Source organism: Cherax quadricarinatus, chromosome 35 (assembly GCF_038502225.1).
Source record: "Cherax quadricarinatus isolate ZL_2023a chromosome 35, ASM3850222v1, whole genome shotgun sequence".
NCBI lineage: Eukaryota > Metazoa > Arthropoda > Malacostraca > Decapoda > Parastacidae > Cherax > Cherax quadricarinatus.
The window spans coordinates 23,224,209-23,244,611 of record NC_091326.1 but is presented as its reverse complement, the minus strand read 5'-3'; the positions used below and the strand labels follow the sequence as shown (position 1 = coordinate 23,244,611).

The following is a 20,403-nucleotide window of genomic DNA, read 5'->3' as shown; positions in this document are numbered from 1 at the left end:
TACCACTCACAGGATGAGTGTGCAGTGACTACCACTCACAGGATGGGTGAGGGGTGACTACCACTCACAGGATGAGTGTGGAGTGACTACCACTCACAGGATGAGTGTGGAGTGACTACCACTCACAGGACGAGTGTGCAGTGACTACCACTCACAGGATGAGTGTGGAGTGACTACCACTCACAGGATGAGTGTGGAGTGACTACCACTCACAGGATGAGTGTGGAGTGACTACCACTCACAGGATGAGTGTGGAGTGACTACCACTCACAGGATGAGTGTGCAGTGACTACCACTCACAGGATGAGTGTGGAGTGACTACCACTCACAGGATGAGTGTGGAGTGACTACCACTCACAGGATGAGTGTGGGGTGACTACCACTCACAGGATGAGTGTGGAGTGACTACCACTCACAGGATGAGTGTGGGGTGACTACCACTCACAGGATCGGTATGGGGTGACTACCACCCACAGGATAGGTATGGGGTGACTACCACTCACAGAATGGGTATAGGGTGACCACCACTCACAGGATGGGTGTGGGGTGACTACCACCCACAGGATGGGCATGGGGTGTCTTCCACTCACAGGATGGGTATGGGGTGACTGCCACTCACAGGATGGGTATGGGTGACTACCACTCACCAGATGGGTATAGGGTGACTACCACTCACAGGATGACTTTGGAGTGACTACCACCCACAGGATAAGTATAGGGTGTCTACCACTCACAGGATAGGTGTGGGGTGACTACCACTCACAGGATAGGTATGGGGTCTCTACCACTCACAGGATGGGTATGGGGTGTCTATTACCCACAGGATGGGTATCGGGTGACTACCACTCACAGGATGGATATGGGGTGACTACCACCCACAGGATTGGTATGGCTTGACTACCACCCACAGGATGGGTATGGGGTGACTACCACTCACAGGATGAGTGTGGGAAGACTACCACTCACAGGATGGGTATGGGGCAACTACCACCCACAGGATGGGTATGGGGTGTCTATTACCCACAGGATGGGTATCGGGTGACTACCACTCACAGGATGGGTATGGGGTGACTACCACCCACAGGATGGGTATGGCTTGACTACCACCCACAGGATGGGTATGGGGTGACTACCACTCACAGGATGAGTGTGGGGAGACTACCACTCACAGGATGGGTGTGGGGCGACTACCACCCACAGGATGGGTATGGGTTGTCTACTACCCACAGGATGGGTATCGGGTGACTACCACTCACATAATGGGTGTGGGGTGACTACCACTCACAGGATAGGTATGGGGTGTCTACCACTCACATGATGGGTATGGGGTGACTACCACTCACAGGATGAGTATGGGGTCTCTACCACCCACAGGATGGGTATCGGGTGACTACCACTCACACTATGGGTATGGGGCGACTACCACCCACAGGATGGGTATGGGGTGACTACCACCCACAGAATGGGTATGGGGTGACTACCATTCACAGGATGGATGTGGGGTGACTAGCACTCACAGGATCGGTATAGGGTGACTACCTCTCACAGGATGGGTGTGGGGAGACTACCACTCACAGGATGGGTGTGTGATGACTACCACCCACAGGATGGGTATGCTGTGTCTACTACCCACAAGATGGGTATCGGGTGACTGCCACTCACATGATGGGTATGGGGTGACTTCCACCCACAGGATGGGTATGGCTTGACTACCACCCACAGAATGGTTATGGGATGATTACCAGTCACAGGATAGCTATAGGGTGACTACCTCTCACAGGATGGGTGTGGTGTGAATACCACTCACAGGATGGTTATGGGGTAACTACCACTCACACGATGGGTATGCGGTGACTACCACTCACAAAATGGGCATAGGGTGACTACCTCTCACAGGATAGTTTTAGGGTGTCTACCTCTCACAGGATGGGTATGGGGAAACTACAACTCACACGATGGGTATGGGGTGACTACCACTCACAGGATGGGTATGGGATCTCTACCACCCACATGATGGGTATGGGGTGTCTACTACCCACAGGATGGGTATCGGGTGACTACCACTCACAGGATGGGTATGGAGCGACTACCACCCACAGGATGGGTATGGCTTGACTACCACCCACAGAATGGGTATGGGGTGACTACCACTTACAAGATGGGTGTGGGGTGACTACCACTCACATGATGGGTATAGGGTGACTACCTCTCGCAGGATGGGTGTGGGGAGACTACCACTCACAGGATGGGAGTGGGATGACTACTACCCACAGGATAGGTATGGGGTGTCTACTACCCACAAGATGGGTATCGGGTGACTACCACTCACATGATGGGTATGGGGTGACTTCCACCCACAGGATAGGTATGGCTTGACTACCACCCACAGAATGGGTTTGGGGTGACTACCACCCACAGAATGGGCATAGGGTGACTACCTTTCACAGGATGGGTGTGGTGTGAATACTACTCACAGGATGGGTATTGGGTAACTACCACTCACACGATGGGTATGGGGTGACTACCACTCACAGGATGGGTATGGGGTGTCTACCTCTCACAGGATGGGTATGGGGTGTCTACCTCTCACAGGATGAGTATAGGTTGACTGCCTCTCACAGGATGAGTATGGGGTGACTACCTCTCACAGGATGGGTATGGGGTGTCTACCTCTCACTGGATGGGTATGGGATGTCTTCCTCTCACAGAATGGGTATGGGGTATCTACCTCTCACAGGATGGGTATAGGGTGACTACCTCTCACAGGATGGGTATGGGGTGACTACCTCTCATGATGGGTATGGGGTGACTACCTCTCACAGGATGGGTATAGGGTGACTACCTCTCGCAGGATGTGTGTGGGGAGACTACCACTCACAGGATGGGTGTGGGATGACTACCACCCACAGGATGGGTATCGGGTGACTACCACTCACATGATGGGTATGGGGTCACTTCCACCCACAGGATGGGTATGGCTTGACTACCACTCACAGAATGGGTATGGGGTGACTACCACCCACAGAATGGGCATAGGGTGACTACCTTTCACAGGATGGGTGTGGTGTGAATATCACTCACAGGATGGGTATGGGGTAACTACCACTCTCACGATGGGTATAGGGTGATTACCTCTCACAGGATGGGTATAGGGTGACTACCTCTCACAGGATGGGTATGGGGTGTCTACCCTCACTGGATGGGTATGGGATGTCTACCTCTCACAGAATGTGTATGGGATATCGACCTCTCACATGATGGGTATTGGGTGACTACCTCTCACAGGATGGGTATGGTGTGTCTATCTCTCACAGGATAGGTATAGGTTGACTACCTCTCACAGGATGGGTATGGGGTGTCTACCTCTCACTGGATGGGTATGGGGTGTCTACCTCTCACTGGATGGGTATGGGGTGTCTACATCTCACTGGATGGGTATGGGGTGTCTACCTCTCACTGGATGGGTATGGGGTGTCTACCTCTCACTGGATGGGTATGGGGTGTCTACCTCTCACTGGATGGGTATGGGGTGTCTACCTCTCACTGGATGGGTATGGGGTGTCTGACACCCACAGGATGGGTATGGGGTGTCTACCTCTCACAGGATGGGTATGGGGTGTCTGACACCCACAGGATGGGTATATCGGGCATTAATAAAATTATCAAAACTCTAAGTCTTCAAGAATTTCTTAAATAAAATTTTAATATGTTTTAGGGTACCTACAGTAGTCTTCATATTAACTGAAACAGTAATGAAATAAGACGTTCATTTGGAAAATTAATATTTAGTTAGAAAATACACGACAGTGATATGACAGATAATTCCTAATAACAGCAACAATTAGCTTCTCCACATTTGAACAGTCCTGATTAGAGAGCCTGAGTTTGGTTATGTCTTATAGATTCTCAGTTGGGTAGAGGTCAAGAGTTTCCAGGCCAATTTAGAACTCTTAGTCAACTCTCTTCGAAGAATGTCAATATTTTTCTGGAAGTGTGGCATGGAGCAAAATCCTGGTGAAAAATGTCTTCTCCATCAGAAAAGTCTGTATTCACGAAGGGAAAGAAATGAGTTGCAAGGATTGCCTTGTATTTGTCACTGTTTATCGTTCCCGCAACAATAACAAGTCTTCCACGGCCTTTAGCAGTAAAACTACCCCAATGCGAAGAGGTTCGCCTTTGCTCCTTCTCACCACCACTGATCTGTATTCATGTACTTCAAAATGCGTCACAGCTGAAAATATAACTTTTCTCCATTCATCTATTGTTCATCCCACTGCAGCCGTTTTTCCTTCGTAGCAACAGTCAATAATTGTTTCTTTACCGGCTTCTGGAGGTTCTCCCAGCTTAAAGGAGCCTTCGTCGAATAGTTGAAGAATCAACATTTACGTCAACTGAGCCATATCTCTCTGCAGATCTTTGTTGGTTTTCTTGGGATCCTCAGAGTCCGACCAACAGTTAACTTTGCTATGCTCCAATTTTCGGCGATCTGTCTGATACCGAAATCAGCATGTTTTCTAAGAGCTACAATACTTTCACGCTTCCTAGGTGTATCATCCATTATGAATTTCAGCGGTAATCATAAACTGAAGTGGAGAATTTGGCGAAACCACATTCACTCACGGAGCACACTTGCAGTAATAGCCTTATAAAACAACAGCTGTTTTGTAAGAGTAGCAAGGTAACACCATAGCTGGATGGTTGTTTTGTAAGAGTAGCAAGGTAACACCATAGCTGGATGGTTGTTTTGTAAGAGTAGCAAGGTAACACCATAGCTGGATGGTTGTTTTGTAAGAGTAGCAAGGTAACACCATAGCTGGATGGTTGTTTTGTAAGAGTAGCAAGGTAACACCATAGCTGGATGGTTGTTTTGTAAGAGTAGCAAGGTAACACCATAGCTGGATGGTTGTTTTGTAAGAGTAGCAAGGTAACACCATAGCTGGATGGTTGTTTTGTAAGAGTAGCAAGGTAACACCATAGCTGGATGGTTGTTTAGTAAGAGTAGCAAGGTAACACCATACCTGGATGGTTGCCGGAGTTAGAAGGAAACTTTTGTGTAAAGAAAGAACCCCAAATTACATTAATTAAGTCGGAGACTAAGACATATTATGAGATAATCACACAATTTACTCCTGTCCCAATAATGGGTTCTGTATCTAGATATTTGAACCTGTCCTCCATTTTTGGGGATCGAACCTGAATGCCTCCAATTCCCCAGTCGCTCTTATCACCCCTATTGTTTTGTGTTCCTTCCCATGCTCCCATTAATGTAATAATAATAGGGCTTAAATCATTGCACCTTTATTGCAGATCTGACAGACACGCCGAAGCTGGTGTTGTACCAGGAGGAAAACAGTTTAGAAGTTAGTTACTCTGACGAGGCTACCCAGGTGGAGGTAGTGGTCATCAACCCCACCGACAATACCGTCTTCGACAACCAGTTTCAGTGTACTGGGGAAGACAATCAGTGCAGTGTAGTGATCACAGACGGGCTACAGAGCTCCCAGGTCACCATTCTTGTGGTCCTCCTCGATCAGGATGGCTACGCTGTCATGTCAGCCAGTGTCCCTTTTGATGGTAAGATTTTGTGTTTATCCTGACCAGGGCAGAAGGTTGCAGGAGTAACATATACCACTTACGTGTTACGTACCTCGTAGCGCAGCAATAACACGTTAGATTTACAGCCGAGAGGACCTAGGGCGAACCTTGGGAGAGGTGGGACGTATGGGAAATCTGCCTCATACCTTTTACTTATGATGTAAACGATTTACAAAACCGACAAAGTGAAGAGTGAGACACTTGTGCAACATCTGGATTTCTTTATTGTGGCTTCGTCTGTCCAATGCAAAGAAAAATGGTGAAGATCAAGAGTTGAGGTGATCAGTCCCTCAGCCACGCTGAATTTCATGAGATGATTGGTGGAATTTCGGTGTTGTACGCAGACGTTATTCAAGTAATCGTTCCTACATGCATAAATGTGTTCATTGAGGCGGGTGTCGAGGTTTCTTGCTGTTTCAGCAATAAAATGTCCCATTAGTTGCACTTGTGTCCTTTTACTTTATATATTGTCGGTAATTCTACCAACATATATACAATCTGTCCGAAAAACTTGGATTTAAAAAGTATTTAGGAGAAGTATTGATTTAGTAATAGAACTGTAGATGAGTGGAACTCCCAGGTAGCGTCATTGGGATACACAGATACACAGACACGATTCTGCTTTTGACTCTCGCCCTGGCAGGTCATAGCAGCTCTCCTTACTTATTCTGTCTCCCTACGATCCCCGTTGGGGAGGGGAACCTTTACCAGCGTCGTCTTCGCCTTGACTTACACGATGAGCTACGCAAATCGTGTAAAGATCAAGCCAAAAAGTGGTACCGTTGATGATTCAACGAAGCTTGTTCTTGCCACTGTTGTGCAGGAAGCATTGCAAGTGAAATTCAATGCTATTTTGTCACTGAAAGAAGCATTCATTGTTGTATGTCACGATGATGCTGAAGCAGAGAAGTTACTCACCACAGAAGCCACCACTACTCTTACTGCTCAAGGATTTACTGTTACATCCTCTCCTGCCCTCAGGGCAAGAAAATCAGTATTCCTAAAAAAATTGGACAAGATTCTGACTTCTGAATCAATTGCTGAACTCAAGTCATCCATTGAAACGCAAAATACTTGTGCTACTGTTGATAGCATTACCAAAATCCCGAATGCATCGTCTATGCTCAAGGTCACCTTTACCGACGTGAACATGGCTGCCACTGCCCTGAACGAAGGTCTTGCTGTCTACTACTACTACATCAGTCCCACCTACATAGAAGCAGAGAGATACCACTACATCCAACATTGCTGGAACTGCTATTCTTATCTTCACACCACCAAAGCATGTCCAGTAAAAGACAAGAAGTTCTGCACTACATGTGGTAGTGAGGGACACACCTTCAGTTCCTGCACCGCTGCTGCTCCAACACAACGTGTTTAAACTGCAAAAGTAATGATCACCATACACTGGCAGCAAAATGTCCTACAAGAAATTATATTATGAAGAAACAACATGATGCAACAAAGAAAAAATCTACCAACAACACACCAACGTATGCCGCAATTGCAAAGTTACAAGCAGACACTACAAAATTACTTCAAGCATCTCAACCCGCCTCCACCACCATCACTCCTCCAACATGTGACGTAACCAAGATCCACTATTGTCTACTATACGCTCACATGCAGAACATGGCTGTACCTGGATCTTTTAACTCTACCATCAACGAGTTATTTGCATTAAATAACATGCCATCATTCACATTTCCAGCATCGCCACCTTCTGAAGAAATTCTCAAATTCACCAAAGACTTGCTTCTTCTTGCTTCTGATGACCAGAGCTTTGGTAAGATGGGTAAGGAAGAAGGATGGGTAAGGATGGAAATATTGGAAAAGGGTGGGAGGGGGGGGGAGAGGTAGGATATAAAGGTAAGTGGACCAACCACTTTGGTGCAATTTAAACAGTGTATGTGAATTGATAAGATATTCTTTAAGAGGTATAATACTAACCCATCAGAGTCACATAGATATAACAGATATATAACTACATGACTCTGAATTGGTTGTAGTTATACAAGTTGCAATTGCTTTTTTTTTTTTTTTTTTTTTTTTTTTTTTTCGCGATTGCACAACGGATATTTATACGACAAGAAAGTTAATGGTGGTGTCCAACAATAGTCAATAGCATAATTTTACATTAGAAAGTTATTTAAGATGTCTCCCTAATTGGGGGCGATGATTTTCTCAGTATGCATAGAAGGGTTCTGGTGCTACCCAATCTTCTTCATCAGGGAGGTTGCTCAAAATCATGGGTCGATGGTAATCATCTTTATGTATAAAACGACGAACCCTCTGTGGGAGAGTCATTCTTTGAGTCCTGTGAGGAGGAGTATTGATGGTGTAATCGGTGGTATTTATCACTTGTATAGGATGTTCTCTACCTGGCATGTATAGTTCTTGCATTGTATAAAATTGTTTCTTTTTTAGGGTGTCAAGGCGTACATTTATGGCAGTAATATCTTGTTGTGTGTGTAAATCTGCCATTTTAACTGTCTCTCCTCCTGGTATCGGTAATAAAGCGAAGAGCTCTATTCTGGACCCTTTGTAACCGTAGCATGTTGGTCTTTGTTGTTAATGACATTGGGACACAAGGGTATTCGAGTATAGGTCTTATTATCATTTTATACAGATGTTTTTTGACATGTTGAGGGGCTTGATTGAATCGAAAGAGTCTGCTAAGACCGACTTTGGCTGTGTTGATCTTTTTAGTTACATGAGATGTTGAGTGGAGCAGCCTGTCTATTTCATATCCCAAGATCTTGTTAGGGTTTCTAATGGCTACAGGTGTACCTCTGATGGAGATACCCCCTTTATCTTCGATGGTTGATGCAAAACATCCTATCGTGCTAACAAGGACCTTGTCAGGATTAGTCGTAATTCTCCATTTCTTCTCCCAATTAGATGTTCGACGAAGTTCAATATTCATTTTTTCTATGACTCTTTCATACTTATATTTTCCTGTTACTGGAGTTGATGAGACGACATGAATAACATCATCTGCAAACTGTGTCACAATTGTGTCATTAAACTCTGGTTGAGGAAGGTCATTCACATAAATGTTAAACAGAAGTGGACTAAGACAAGAACCTTGTGGGACACCAGCGGTCGGTATAAAAGGTTCTGTCGACTTGCCATGAAAGGTGGGAATGATTTTTCTTTGAGTTAAGAAATTATAAATTACTCTGAGAAAAGTCCAGTTATGGTCTGGTAGGTCAATGAGTTTGTATATAAGGTCATCATGCCATAAGCTATCAAAAGCTTTATGAACATCTTTGGTGGCAATTAAGGCAAGATTGCCCTGATGTTTTAGACTTGCTACAGTGTCAAAAATAACATTTATTGCATGATTGGTACCTCTATGTGTTCTAAAGCCAAATTGTTTTCCAGTAAAAAAGTGATTAAACTCCATATAGTAATTCAATCGGTTGGAAATGACTTTCTCAAGAACTTTTCCAGTGACTTCAAGTAAAGATATAGGTCTATAGTTCCCAGGTTGGTGGATGTCTTTATTGGGCTTAGCAAGAAAGATCATCCTAGCAGTCTTAAAAACAACTGGAAAATGTCCTGAGGCCAAGATGGCATTAAAGATATTTACCAAGGACTGTTTGCAATTTCTAGGTAGGTACTTTATTTGTTTCATTGTTATTCCAGAGAGGCCAGGGGCTCTATTTCTCATTCTTCCAATAACCTGACTTATCTCTAGTAATGTAATAGGTCTAGTAAGCGGGTGGGTATCTTCAAGAGTTGAAGTATCGATGGAAGGTAGTGGTTGTAGATCATCCAAGTTCTCATCACTCCATTCATTTACTAACTGATAATGATTATTATTAAATTGACGACTGTTATTGTGAGAGAGAATTTTCTCCCATACATCACCCATCAAATTAGCCTGGTCCTGTGGATCGTCAAGTTTAATTTCAACATCTTCATCATCCTCATCAGTGAAGGTATGAACTAGGTAGTTAGGAGCCTTGTGCTTTCCCCCTAAAAGTTGTCGGATCTTACTCCAAAATTTTGCTGGTTCACGTTTATATTGATTAGCTTGAAGAACTAGAAATTTCCATATGTCTCGTTTGTGTTGACTAATCATGTTAATTAATTCTTGCCTTAATCGGTGCAGTGTAGTTATGGTGGTTGTCGCGTTTGAAGATGCCTTCGACATTCTGCTTGATAATTTCTTAAAGTGTCTCTAATTTCTCTAGTAGGTTTATATTGTTGGTATATCTTTGTGGAAGCTAATTGGCAAGTTGCATTGGTAGCTTCAATTATTCGATTGTGCAGGGACCTGATTGCATCATCAATTGCACTGGAAGGTAGATTTTCCAAAGACACAATTTCATCCTCACCCAGATATGCCCTGAAGGGGTCAAATCCTAGGGTGTTAAGATTGGGTTTAGGAGTTACAGGTATTCTAAATGGAGAAGTTTGTAGTTGTATTATAACAGGGATATGGTCAGATCCTACATTTCCACCAGGAGATATACGACAGTGAAAGATGTCACAGTCCCTGTTTGTCAGTACTATATCTGGTGTTCCTGGATGAGGTCCAATGTACGATTTGAAGAATGGGCCTTGAAATGACAAGTTTATAGCTGTCATGATATTAAAGAGTTGTTTTCCTTTTAAGTCACCCAGTGGAATACCAGCTCCACAGTTGAAGAGGGCAGAGTGATGAACATTAAAATCTCCAGCTAGAATTGTTGGAATATTTCTGCTTGATATCCTATGTAGAGGAATTGACTCTATATATGGCTGTCTCGGGGGAAAATATCCAGTTCCTATCACTAGTTGTCCATGAGACGTTGTCATTTCTATTGCAAGAATGTTATCTTCATCAACATGATTATTTTTAAATGTATAGCCTAATTTAACCAAGATGGCTACACCACTAAAGGGTCCTCTCGATTTCTCCACAGTACAGTATCCACGTAATTTAATATGTTGATCAACTCTTGCAGCTGTCTCGTTCAAAAGTATAACATCGGGATTGTAGTTATGTAGTTCAACCTCAAGAAGGTAACGGTTATTAAAGAAATGTTGAACATTAAGTTGGAAAATTGTAATCCCCATTATTGCTTTTTCTTCGCTCGTACACTGCGTTCTGAACGCCTGCAAGTAATGTCATGTGTTGTATCTACACTATCCCTGCTGGACTCGTCAAGGGGAGGAGAGAACTTTTGCGTGGATGCTTGTGTATTAAAAATGCCATCATCTTCACTAGAGGCAGTAATATTAATAGACTCATTAGAATCGTTAGAGTCATCATCATAAAACTGAGGTATGCTATTCTCAGTTTCAGGAAGCAGAGGCTCGTGAGAGTTAATGGGAGACTGTGTAGGCTCCAAGGGAATATTAGATAGGCAAGGTGAGTTACCTTGGGAAAGTTCCTGTTCAACAGGATCAGCTACAAAAGCGAGAGAGTAGGCACCACTTTCTGGGGCATTGTTATGTTCAGGTGTTGACTTATCGGGTTGAGAGGAGTTGACAACCTGGGTTTGCGAGGAGGGCGATCCCTGGGCCAGGGATGACTTAGGCTTATTTTTAGATGTAGAGTATGGTACATACTTCTTGTTATGAGAAGGCTGGGTCATAATAGCCTTCACATTTTCAGGGATAATGATGGGAGTGATCCCATTAGCCATTAACAGATCATTTAAAACCTGAGAGCAGAGTTGAATGTCACCACCTGCTGTGTCTTTGGCCACCAAGTACATTAGTTGTGCTCTCGTTATATCCCCGTCTGTCGATACCTGAGACATATGAGATGCGACTGAACCTTGTTGTTGTGTCTGTTGTAAGTGAGGGTTAGATTGGGGCGCTCCAAGAGGGGCAGAATTCCAAACATTGGAACCATTGGTAGAGACCTGAGGAGTCCCACTTGATCCAGGCAGAGCTGGGAAGGAAGTTTGGGACATGGTTGGCGGTGCCTGGGGAGTGGTCTTCTTAGATGTGGATAGTTTCTTGGCGTCAAGAATTTTCTGCATTTCCTTTTTTCTTTCAGGACAAATAGCAGAAACAGCATGATATTTTCCATTACAGAGGACACATTTAGGTGTATTTTTATTGGTACAATCACGATAGGAATGTTGGCCAGAGCAAATGCTACAAATTTGCCCTTGTGTACTGCATTTGTTGTTGTTATGACCAAAGGCATAACACTTGAAACATTGTGTCACACTGACAAAGCGTTCCATAGAAATTTGGTCAGATGTGCATCTGGTACTGAAACATTTGAAGCCATTTTGACACACAAGTTTGGCCTCCTCAGGTGTCTCGAGTATTAATTTTAAAGTTACCTTATTGTTGTTGGTATTCGAGAATTTATGTGCTTCTACAGCCCTAAGGTCAGAATTCTCGGTATTAATGTTATCAACAATTTCATTAACAGTGCTGTGTTTCATAAAACTGTTGATTCTGGCCACAAACACAGTCCTCTGAGCTTGATAGCTGTCAGGTGCAACTGGGGTAACACCAAAAGTCTTCAGTTTATCCAAGACATCATGCTTTAGTAGTTGAAGTAACTCTTCTTCTGAAGAGAGGAGAAGTACTGCTCCAGCGTGGGTTTGAAAAACATCCACTGGAGCAACAGTTGAGTTGGAGCAAATACATTTGAGAATGTCTTTCATGGACATTTGATTTCCATCAATGCGTAATCTTACACGAATCCTCGCCATGATGCCTGGGAAGGTGCATCTGGCAGAGGAGTTGCTTAAAAAAAGGTATCTTTCCTTAATGTTAGCCTAACATCCTATTTCAGCTGACTTATGAAGGTCAGCCCCTAAGATAGCCTACCCTCGAGTAGTGAGGGGAAAGGGCCCAAGGCAAAGATCGGCTGGATTTTAAAAAACCACACGGTCTACCAGATGGTCAAAATGCCTTGTGTTAACTCGCCAAAGCGAAGTTGCCGAAAAAGAAGAAAATAGGACAGTCAGAAGGATAGCAATGTATGTAGTGTGTTAAGTGTGTGGGCCAGTGTTCTTGTATGGGTGAGGGGAGGATGGGGAAGGATGGGGGGATGGGGATGAGAGGGGTGAACAAGCAAGCAAGTCACCGCCTTACCCTCTTGATGGGATGGGGCTCGAAGTGACTGCAAGCAAGTCTCCTCTCAGCTCTGGTGAAGAACTACTCAGGATAACCCAAGTAAATTCTCGAGCAACAGTGTTCAGAGTTGCTCAGCTGAAGAGCAGGAACGACGACGTCTTCTCTCCACGGTGGCTGGGCTGCAACTCAAGTCATTTGTCGAATTTGTCTGTCGAATTTGTCGAATTTGTCACCAAAGACTTAGTCACAACCTCGGATGTAGCAGATCCAACACCACCATCAACTAGTGACGTCACTCCAACAACGTCCAATGAGAAGCCTTCACCGCCACCACTCCTCATTGAAACCGACCAATCAGAACCCTTGTCACCAGAAACATCTTCCTATTCGTCTACTGAAGATGACAACGAATATTCACTTCCTATGAATACCAAACCTCTATGAACTGACCAATCAACGATGAGCTCCTTCCATGTCGCCTGCAGCAAGATGCAGCCAGCACCTGCTGAGTTCCTGTTGCCTTCTACATCGTCTTCGTCAGTATTTCTGAAATACATCTCCATCTACGCCTCCAGTACTTCGGTACCACATGTCCCAAAGTGGTTGGGCCACTTGCCTTGATTCCTCCTCTTCCCCTCCTTCCCATCCTTTTCCAGTTATTTCCATCCTTCCTTATCCTTCTTCCTTCCCATCTTACGACAGCTCTCGTCGTCCTCGATTCGATTCGAGCGTCATTGGGTAGCTTTAATTAAACGGACGAGTGTGTGAGTTTGACCTGCCTAGCATGGGCCAGTAGGCCTTCTGCAGTAAGCCATCGATCTTGTTTGTATCTTAATATTTTTATTCTGTATGTCTTAAGTTTATGGTACATGCTTTAAGATACTTAATGTTGATCAGTAAACAGTACAAGTGTTTCCTGAGGCGGGTCTTAGCCATATGATAACTCGCAGCTGGAGCTTTTAGTCATATGACCGAGGCCTTCCACTGGCTTACCCATCCACCCCTTTAAAATTTATGGTTATGATTGTATCTTTGTACGTAATGGTGCATATTTTATTGTTTGTGTATATGTATTATCACTCTGTATTTATATCTACCTCTAACAGTTTACAAGGTGTCTGCGAGGCAGGTGCTCCAGGACGTTGTGGAAGTCACCTGGACGTACAGCATCTCAGGCACCTACCACCTGGTCTTCAACTCATCCTCATCACCTGAGCTGCAAGTCACCGTGGCTTGCACCAACCCTCAGAACAACGAGAGCTGCCAGGGGCACTTGATCAGAGTGGGCATGGAAGAGAAAGTCTCCATCAGCGTCAGTAAACAAATGACAGAGAACAACATTGTGGTGACCAACAACATCTCTGGTACGTCGGACTGTGTACACAGGCGTACATTATGTACAGGTCTTATGGGAAAATGTACACTGAATGCAGGTTAAATATTTACGTATGGAGCTATCTTAGGGATGCGATTATAACAGTACACTGGTCAGTAGCGGCCGATAGCAGCCTACCACTTGCGAAGTCAGTGGTGTGAGTGAATATTTTTCCTCTGTACTCTGATGGGTGAGCTTCGCCCCTCCATGTTACACAGATTCTTTATCGTTAATTAAAAGTACACAAGTGCAACTAATGTGAGATTTTACTGTGGCAACGTTTCGTTCTCCAGGAGCTTTGTCAAGCTGTTACAAACAATAGATAGATTGAGTTAGAGAGGGACCTGTTGATATCATGTTACAGCTGTAACATGATATCAACATCGTGTTACAGCTGTAACATGATATCAGCATCGTGTTACAGCTGTAACATGATGTTGATATCATGTTACAGCTGTAACATGATATCAACAGGTCCTTCTCTAATCCAATAGATAGATTCTTTATTCTCGAAACGTTTCGCTCAGTGTTGACCTTTATCATGCCATAACCTGATAAAACTCAACAACGAGAGAGAGAAGAATTAGACACATGTGCAACATGTGCAACATGTGCAACATGTGCAACATGTGCAACATGTGCAACATGTGCAACATGTGCAACTCTATCAGTGACGCATATGCAACTGTATCAATACAATACAAGGATATAATGTCCTTGTATTGATAAAGCCACTGGTTGGCGAAACGTCTACAAATAAAGATACCATTCGTGTACAACTGAGAGAAAGAGAGAGAGAGAGAGAGAGAGAGAGAGAGAGAGAGCGAGAGAGAGAGAAAGAGAGAGAGAGAGAGAGAGAGACGTCGACACAAGGAAGTTTTACTCTCTCTTCCTATTCCTGCCGGTAACACTTTCCAGTCAACCCCCCCCCCCGGCATCATAATGGTGCCTCCATGAAAATAATATACAATTTTCTCAAAACTAATTGCAGGTGTTCTTGCACCGGAGGGTCAGGTGAATAAAGTGACTCGTATGGTCGACTCTTCGGGTACCCGCGTCAGCATAGCGACAACCGAGGCACCCATTATCCAGGTGACACTGGTCAAGTTCTGGGAGGATACCGCAAACTCTAGTAGCCTCACTGCGGGATACTTCGTAGGGGAAGTCAAGGAGACGGCCGAAGGATACTTGTTTAAGTTCACGGATGACATCCTTAAGCAGGAAAAGAGTGTTGACTTGCTGTGTCTGGGACACAAGGATGATGGTTCCATAGGCGTGGCTGCTGCCGTCTACCTCACACTCACAGGTGACTTCCCACACCACATACACTTGTACTCACCTATTTGTGGTTGCAGGGGTCGATTCATAGCTCCTGGCTCCGCCTCTTCATTGGATGCTTCCAGGGATGCGTATATTAGCGTATATACTCTGAGTTGTGTATACCTTCAATGCACATACACTTATCAGATATTCTTTCAAGTATACAGAAGTAAGATTAGGGACAAGATAGGCCCACTCATAAGTTACTCGGCTCAGCTCACCAACAGTGATAACGAACTGTGTAGAATTTTTAACACTTCCTCTCAGTTTTTACTGGATAGTGGCATGGTTGACAAATAGGCAGAAGAGAGTTTGCATAAATGGGGAGAAATCAGATTGGGGAAGTGTCACGAGCAGTGTTCCACAGGAGTCAGTGTTGGGCCCCTTGTTGTTCACAATCTACATAAACGAATAGATGAGGGAATAAATAGCAATATAAGCAAGTTTGCCGATGACACCAAAATATGCCAACGAATTTATTCTGACGAAAACATGAGAGCACTCCAGGAAGATTTGAATAGACTGATGCAATGATCAGAGAAGTGGCAGATGCAGTTTAATATTGCCAAATGCAAAGTTCTAAACATTGGACAGGAAAATAACCATGCCACATATAAACTAAATAATGTAGATCTTAATATTAATGTTTGTGAAAAGGAATTGGGAGTTCTGGTTAGCAGTAATCTAAAACTAAGACAACAGTGCATTAGTGTTCGCAATAAAGCTAACAGAATTCTTGGCTTCATTTCAAGAAGCATAAATAATAGAAGTCCTCAGGTTGTTCTTCAACTCTGTATATCCTTGGTTAGGCCTCATTTAGACTATGCTACATAGTTCTGGTCACAGTATTACAGAATGGATATAAATGCTCTGGAAAAAGTACAGAGGAGGATGACAAAGTTGATCCCATGTATCAGAAATTTTCCCTATGAGGATAGACTGAGGACCTGAATCTGCACTCTCTAGAAAGACGTAGAATTAGGGGGGATATGACTGAGGTGTATAAATGGAAGACAGGAATAAATAATGGGAATGTAAATAGTGTGCTAAAAATATGTAGCCTAGACAGGACTCGCAGCAATGGCTTTAAGTTGGAAAAAATCAGATTCAGGAAGGATATAGGAAAGTACTGGTTTGGTAATATAGTTGTGGAAAGAAGCTAAAACGTTGTGTAGTTTTAAAAAAAGATTAGATAAATACATGAGTGGGTGTGGGTGGGTGTGAGTTGGACCTGACTAGCTTGTGCTGATGGGTCTGATGCCGCGCTCCTTCCTTAAGTGAATGTAACCTGGCCTGACTAGGTTGGGGGCATTGGATTAAGCCGGTAGGAGACTTGGACCTGCCTCGCATGGGCCAGTAGGCCTGCTGCAGTGTTCCTTCTTTCTTATGTTCATATGATCTTACATAAACTTCATGATTTTAGCTTTGAATTTAAAATTCTTAAAAAAAAAATTAAACTGACTTTTTATAAAAAAAAAAATAACGTTAGGAAGTTCTGAAAACTTAAAATTGCAAAACAAATTATGGAAATGTTTTTTCCAATAGTCCATGGGACAAATTCCTGAAAATTTACACAAGATATATAATGTGAGGTGTTGTTGTCTCAGCACTGGCTTGGTAACAGTGTTGTCTCAGCACTGGCTTGGTAACAGTGTTGTCTCAGCACTGGCTTGGTAACAGTGTTCTCTCAGCACTGGCTTGGTAACAGTGTTGTCTCAGCACTGGCTTGGTAACAGTGTTGTCTCAGCACTGGCTTGGTAACAGTGTTGTCTCAGCATTGGCTTGGTAACAGTGTTGTCTCAGCACTGGCTTGGTAACAGTGTTCTCTCAGCACTGGCTTGGTAACAGTGTTGTCTCAGCACTGGCTTGGTAACAGTGTTCTCTCAGCACTGGCTTGGTAACAGTGTTGTCTCAGCACTGGCTTGGTAACAGTGTTGTCTCAGCACTGGCTTGGTAACAGTGTTCTCTCAGCACTGGCTTGGTAACAGTGTTGTCTCAGCACTGGCTTGGTAACAGTGTTCTCTCAGCACTGGCTTGGTAACAGTGTTGTCTCAGCACTGGCTTGGTAACAGTGTTGTCTCAGCACTGGCTTGGTAACAGTGTTGTCTCAGCACTGGCTTGGTAACAGTGTTGTCTCAGCACTGGCTTGGTAACAGTGTTCTCTCAGCACTGGCTTGGTAACAGTGTTGTCTCAGCACTGGCTTGGTAACAGTGTTGTCTCAGCACTGGCTTGGTAACAGTGTTGTCTCAGCACTGGCTTGGTAACAGTGTTGTCTCAGCACTGGCTTGGTAACAGTGTTGTCTCAGCACTGGCTTGGTAACAGTGTTCTCTCAGCACTGGCTTGGTAACAGTGTTGTCTCAGCACTGGCTTGGTAACAGTGTTGTCTCAGCACTGGCTTGGTAACAGTGTTGTCTCAGCACTGGCTTGGTAACAGTGTTGTCTCAGCACTGGCTTGGTAACAGTGTTGTCTCAGCACTGGCTTGGTAACAGTGTTCTCTCAGCACTGGCTTGGTAACAGTGTTGTCTCAGCACTGGCTTGGTAACAGTGTTGTCTCAGCACTGGCTTGGTAACAGTGTTGTCTCAGCACTGGCTTGGTAACAGTGTTGTCTCAGCACTGGCTTGGTAACAGTGTTGTCTCAGCACTGGCTTGGTAACAGTGTTCTCTCAGCACTGGCTTGGTAACAGTGTTGTCTCAGCACTGGCTTGGTAACAGTGTTGTCTCAGCACTGGCTTGGTAACAGTGTTGTCTCAGCACTGGCTTGGTAACAGTGTTGTCTCAGCACTGGCTTGGTAACAGTGTTGTCTCAGCACTGGCTTGGTAACAGTGTTGTCTCAGCACTGGCTTGGTAACAGTGTTCTCTCAGCACTGGCTTGGTAACAGTGTTGTCTCAGCACTGGCTTGGTAACAGTGTTGTCTCAGCACTGGCTTGGTAACAGTGTTCTCTCAGCACTGGCTTGGTAACAGTGTTGTCTCAGCACTGGCTTGGTAACAGTGTTGTCTCAGCACTGGCTTGGTAACAGTGTTGTCTCAGCACTGGCTTGGTAACAGTGTTCTCTCAGCACTGGCTTGGTAACAGTGTTCTCTCAGCACTGGCTTGGTAACAGTGTTGTCTCAGCACTGGCTTGGTAACAGTGTTGTCTCAGCACTGGCTTGGTAACAGTGTTGTCTCAGCACTGGCTTGGTAACAGTGTTGTCTCAGCACTGGCTTGGTAACAATGTTGTCTCAGCACTGGCTTGGTAACAGTGTTGTCTCAGCACTGGCTTGGTAACAGTGTTCTCTCAGCACTGGCTTGGTAACAGTGTTCTCTCAGCACTGGCTTGGTAACAGTGTTGTCTCAGCACTGGCTTGGTAACAGTGTTGTCTCAGCACTGGCTTGGTAACAGTGTTGTCTCAGCACTGGCTTGGTAACAGTGTTGTCTCAGCACTGGCTTGGTAACAGTGTTGTCTCAGCACTGGCTTGGTAACAGTGTTGTCTCAGCACTGGCTTGGTAACAGTGTTGTCTCAGCACTGGCTTGGTAACAGTGTTGTCTCAGCACTGGCTTGGTAACAATGTTGTCTCAGCACTGGCTTGGTAACAGTGTTGTCTCAGCACTGGCTTGGTAACAGTGTTCTCTCAGCACTGGCTTGGTAACAGTGTTCTCTCAGCACTGGCTTGGTAACAGTGTTGTCTCAGCACTGGCTTGGTAACAGTGTTGTCTCAGCACTGGCTTGGTAACAGTGTTGTCTCAGCACTGGCTTGGTAACAGTGTTGTCTCAGCACTGGCTTGGTAACAGTGTTCTCTCAGCACTGGCTTGGTAACAGTGTTGTCTCAGCACTGGCTTGGTAACAGTGTTGTCTCAGCACTGGCTTGGTAACAGTGTTCTCTCAGCACTGGCTTGGTAACAGTGTTCTCTCAGCACTGGCTTGGTAACAGTGTTCTCTCAGCACTGGCTTGGTAACAGTGTTGTCTCAGCACTGGCTTGGTAACAGTGTTGTCTCAGCACTGGCTTCGTAACAGTGTTCTCTCAGCACTGGCTTGGTAACAGTGTTGTCTCAGCACTGGCTTCGTAACAGTGTTCTCTCAGCACTGGCTTGGTAACAGTGTTCTCTCAGCACTGGCTTGGTAACAGTGTTGTCTCAGCACTGGCTTGGTAACAGTGTTGTCTCAGCACTGGCTTGGTAACAGTGTTGTCTCAGCACTGGCTTGGTAACAGTGTTGTCTCAGCACTGGCTTGGTAACAGTGTTCTCTCAGCACTGGCTTGGTAACAGTGTTCTCTCAGCACTGGCTTGGTAACAGTGTTCTCTCAGCACTGGCTTGGTAACAGTGTTGTCTCAGCACTGGTTTGGTAACAGTGTTGTCTCAGCACTGGCTTCGTAACAGTGTTCTCTCAGCACTGGCTTGGTAACAGTGTTGTCTCAGCACTGGCTTCGTAACAGTGTTCTCTCAGCACTGGCTTGGTAACAGTGTTCTCTCAGCACTGGCTTGGTAACAGTGTTGTCTCAGCACTGGCTTGGTAACAGTGTTGTCTCAGCACTGGCTTGGTAACAGTGTTCTCTCAGCACTGGCTTGGTAACAGTGTTGTCTCAGCACTGGCTTGGTAACAGTGTTCTCTCAGCACTGGCTTGGTAACAGTGTTGTCTCAGCACTGGCTTGGTAACAGTGTTCTCTCAGCACTGGCTTGGTAACAGTGTTGTCTCAGCACTGGCTTGGTAACAGTGTTCTCTCAGCACTGGCTTGGTAACAGTGTTGTCTCAGCACTGGCTTGGTAACAGTGTTCTCTCAGCACTGGCTTGGTAACAGTGTTGTCTCAGCACTGGCTTGGTAACAGTGTTCTCTCAGCACTGGCTTGGTAACAGTGTTGTCTCAGCACTGGCTTGGTAACAGTGTTCTCTCAGCACTGGCTTGGTAACAGTGTTCTCTCAGCACTGGCTTGGTAACAGTGTTCTCTCAGCACTGGCTTGGTAACAGTGTTGTCTCAGCACTGGCTTGGTAACAGTGTTCTCTCAGCACTGGCTTGGTAACAGTGTTCTCTCAGCACTGGCTTGGTAACAGTGTTGTGGATGAATGAAAAAAAGTCCCGAGTA

At 44.9% G+C, this 20,403-nt stretch overlaps 1 protein-coding gene across 1 annotated transcript in view; it reads left to right on the top strand.

Moving 5' to 3' along the window:
* LOC128695107 (uncharacterized) overlaps positions 1-20,403 on the top strand; it is a gene marked incomplete at its 5' end in the record, with an annotated part of 115,053 nt that overhangs the window by 36,223 nt on the left and 58,427 nt on the right. The window contains 3 exon segments of the mRNA XM_053785521.2: positions 5,308-5,574; positions 13,743-14,000; positions 15,003-15,317. Of these exon segments, the coding sequence (XP_053641496.2) occupies positions 5,308-5,574; positions 13,743-14,000; positions 15,003-15,317 (840 nt within the window).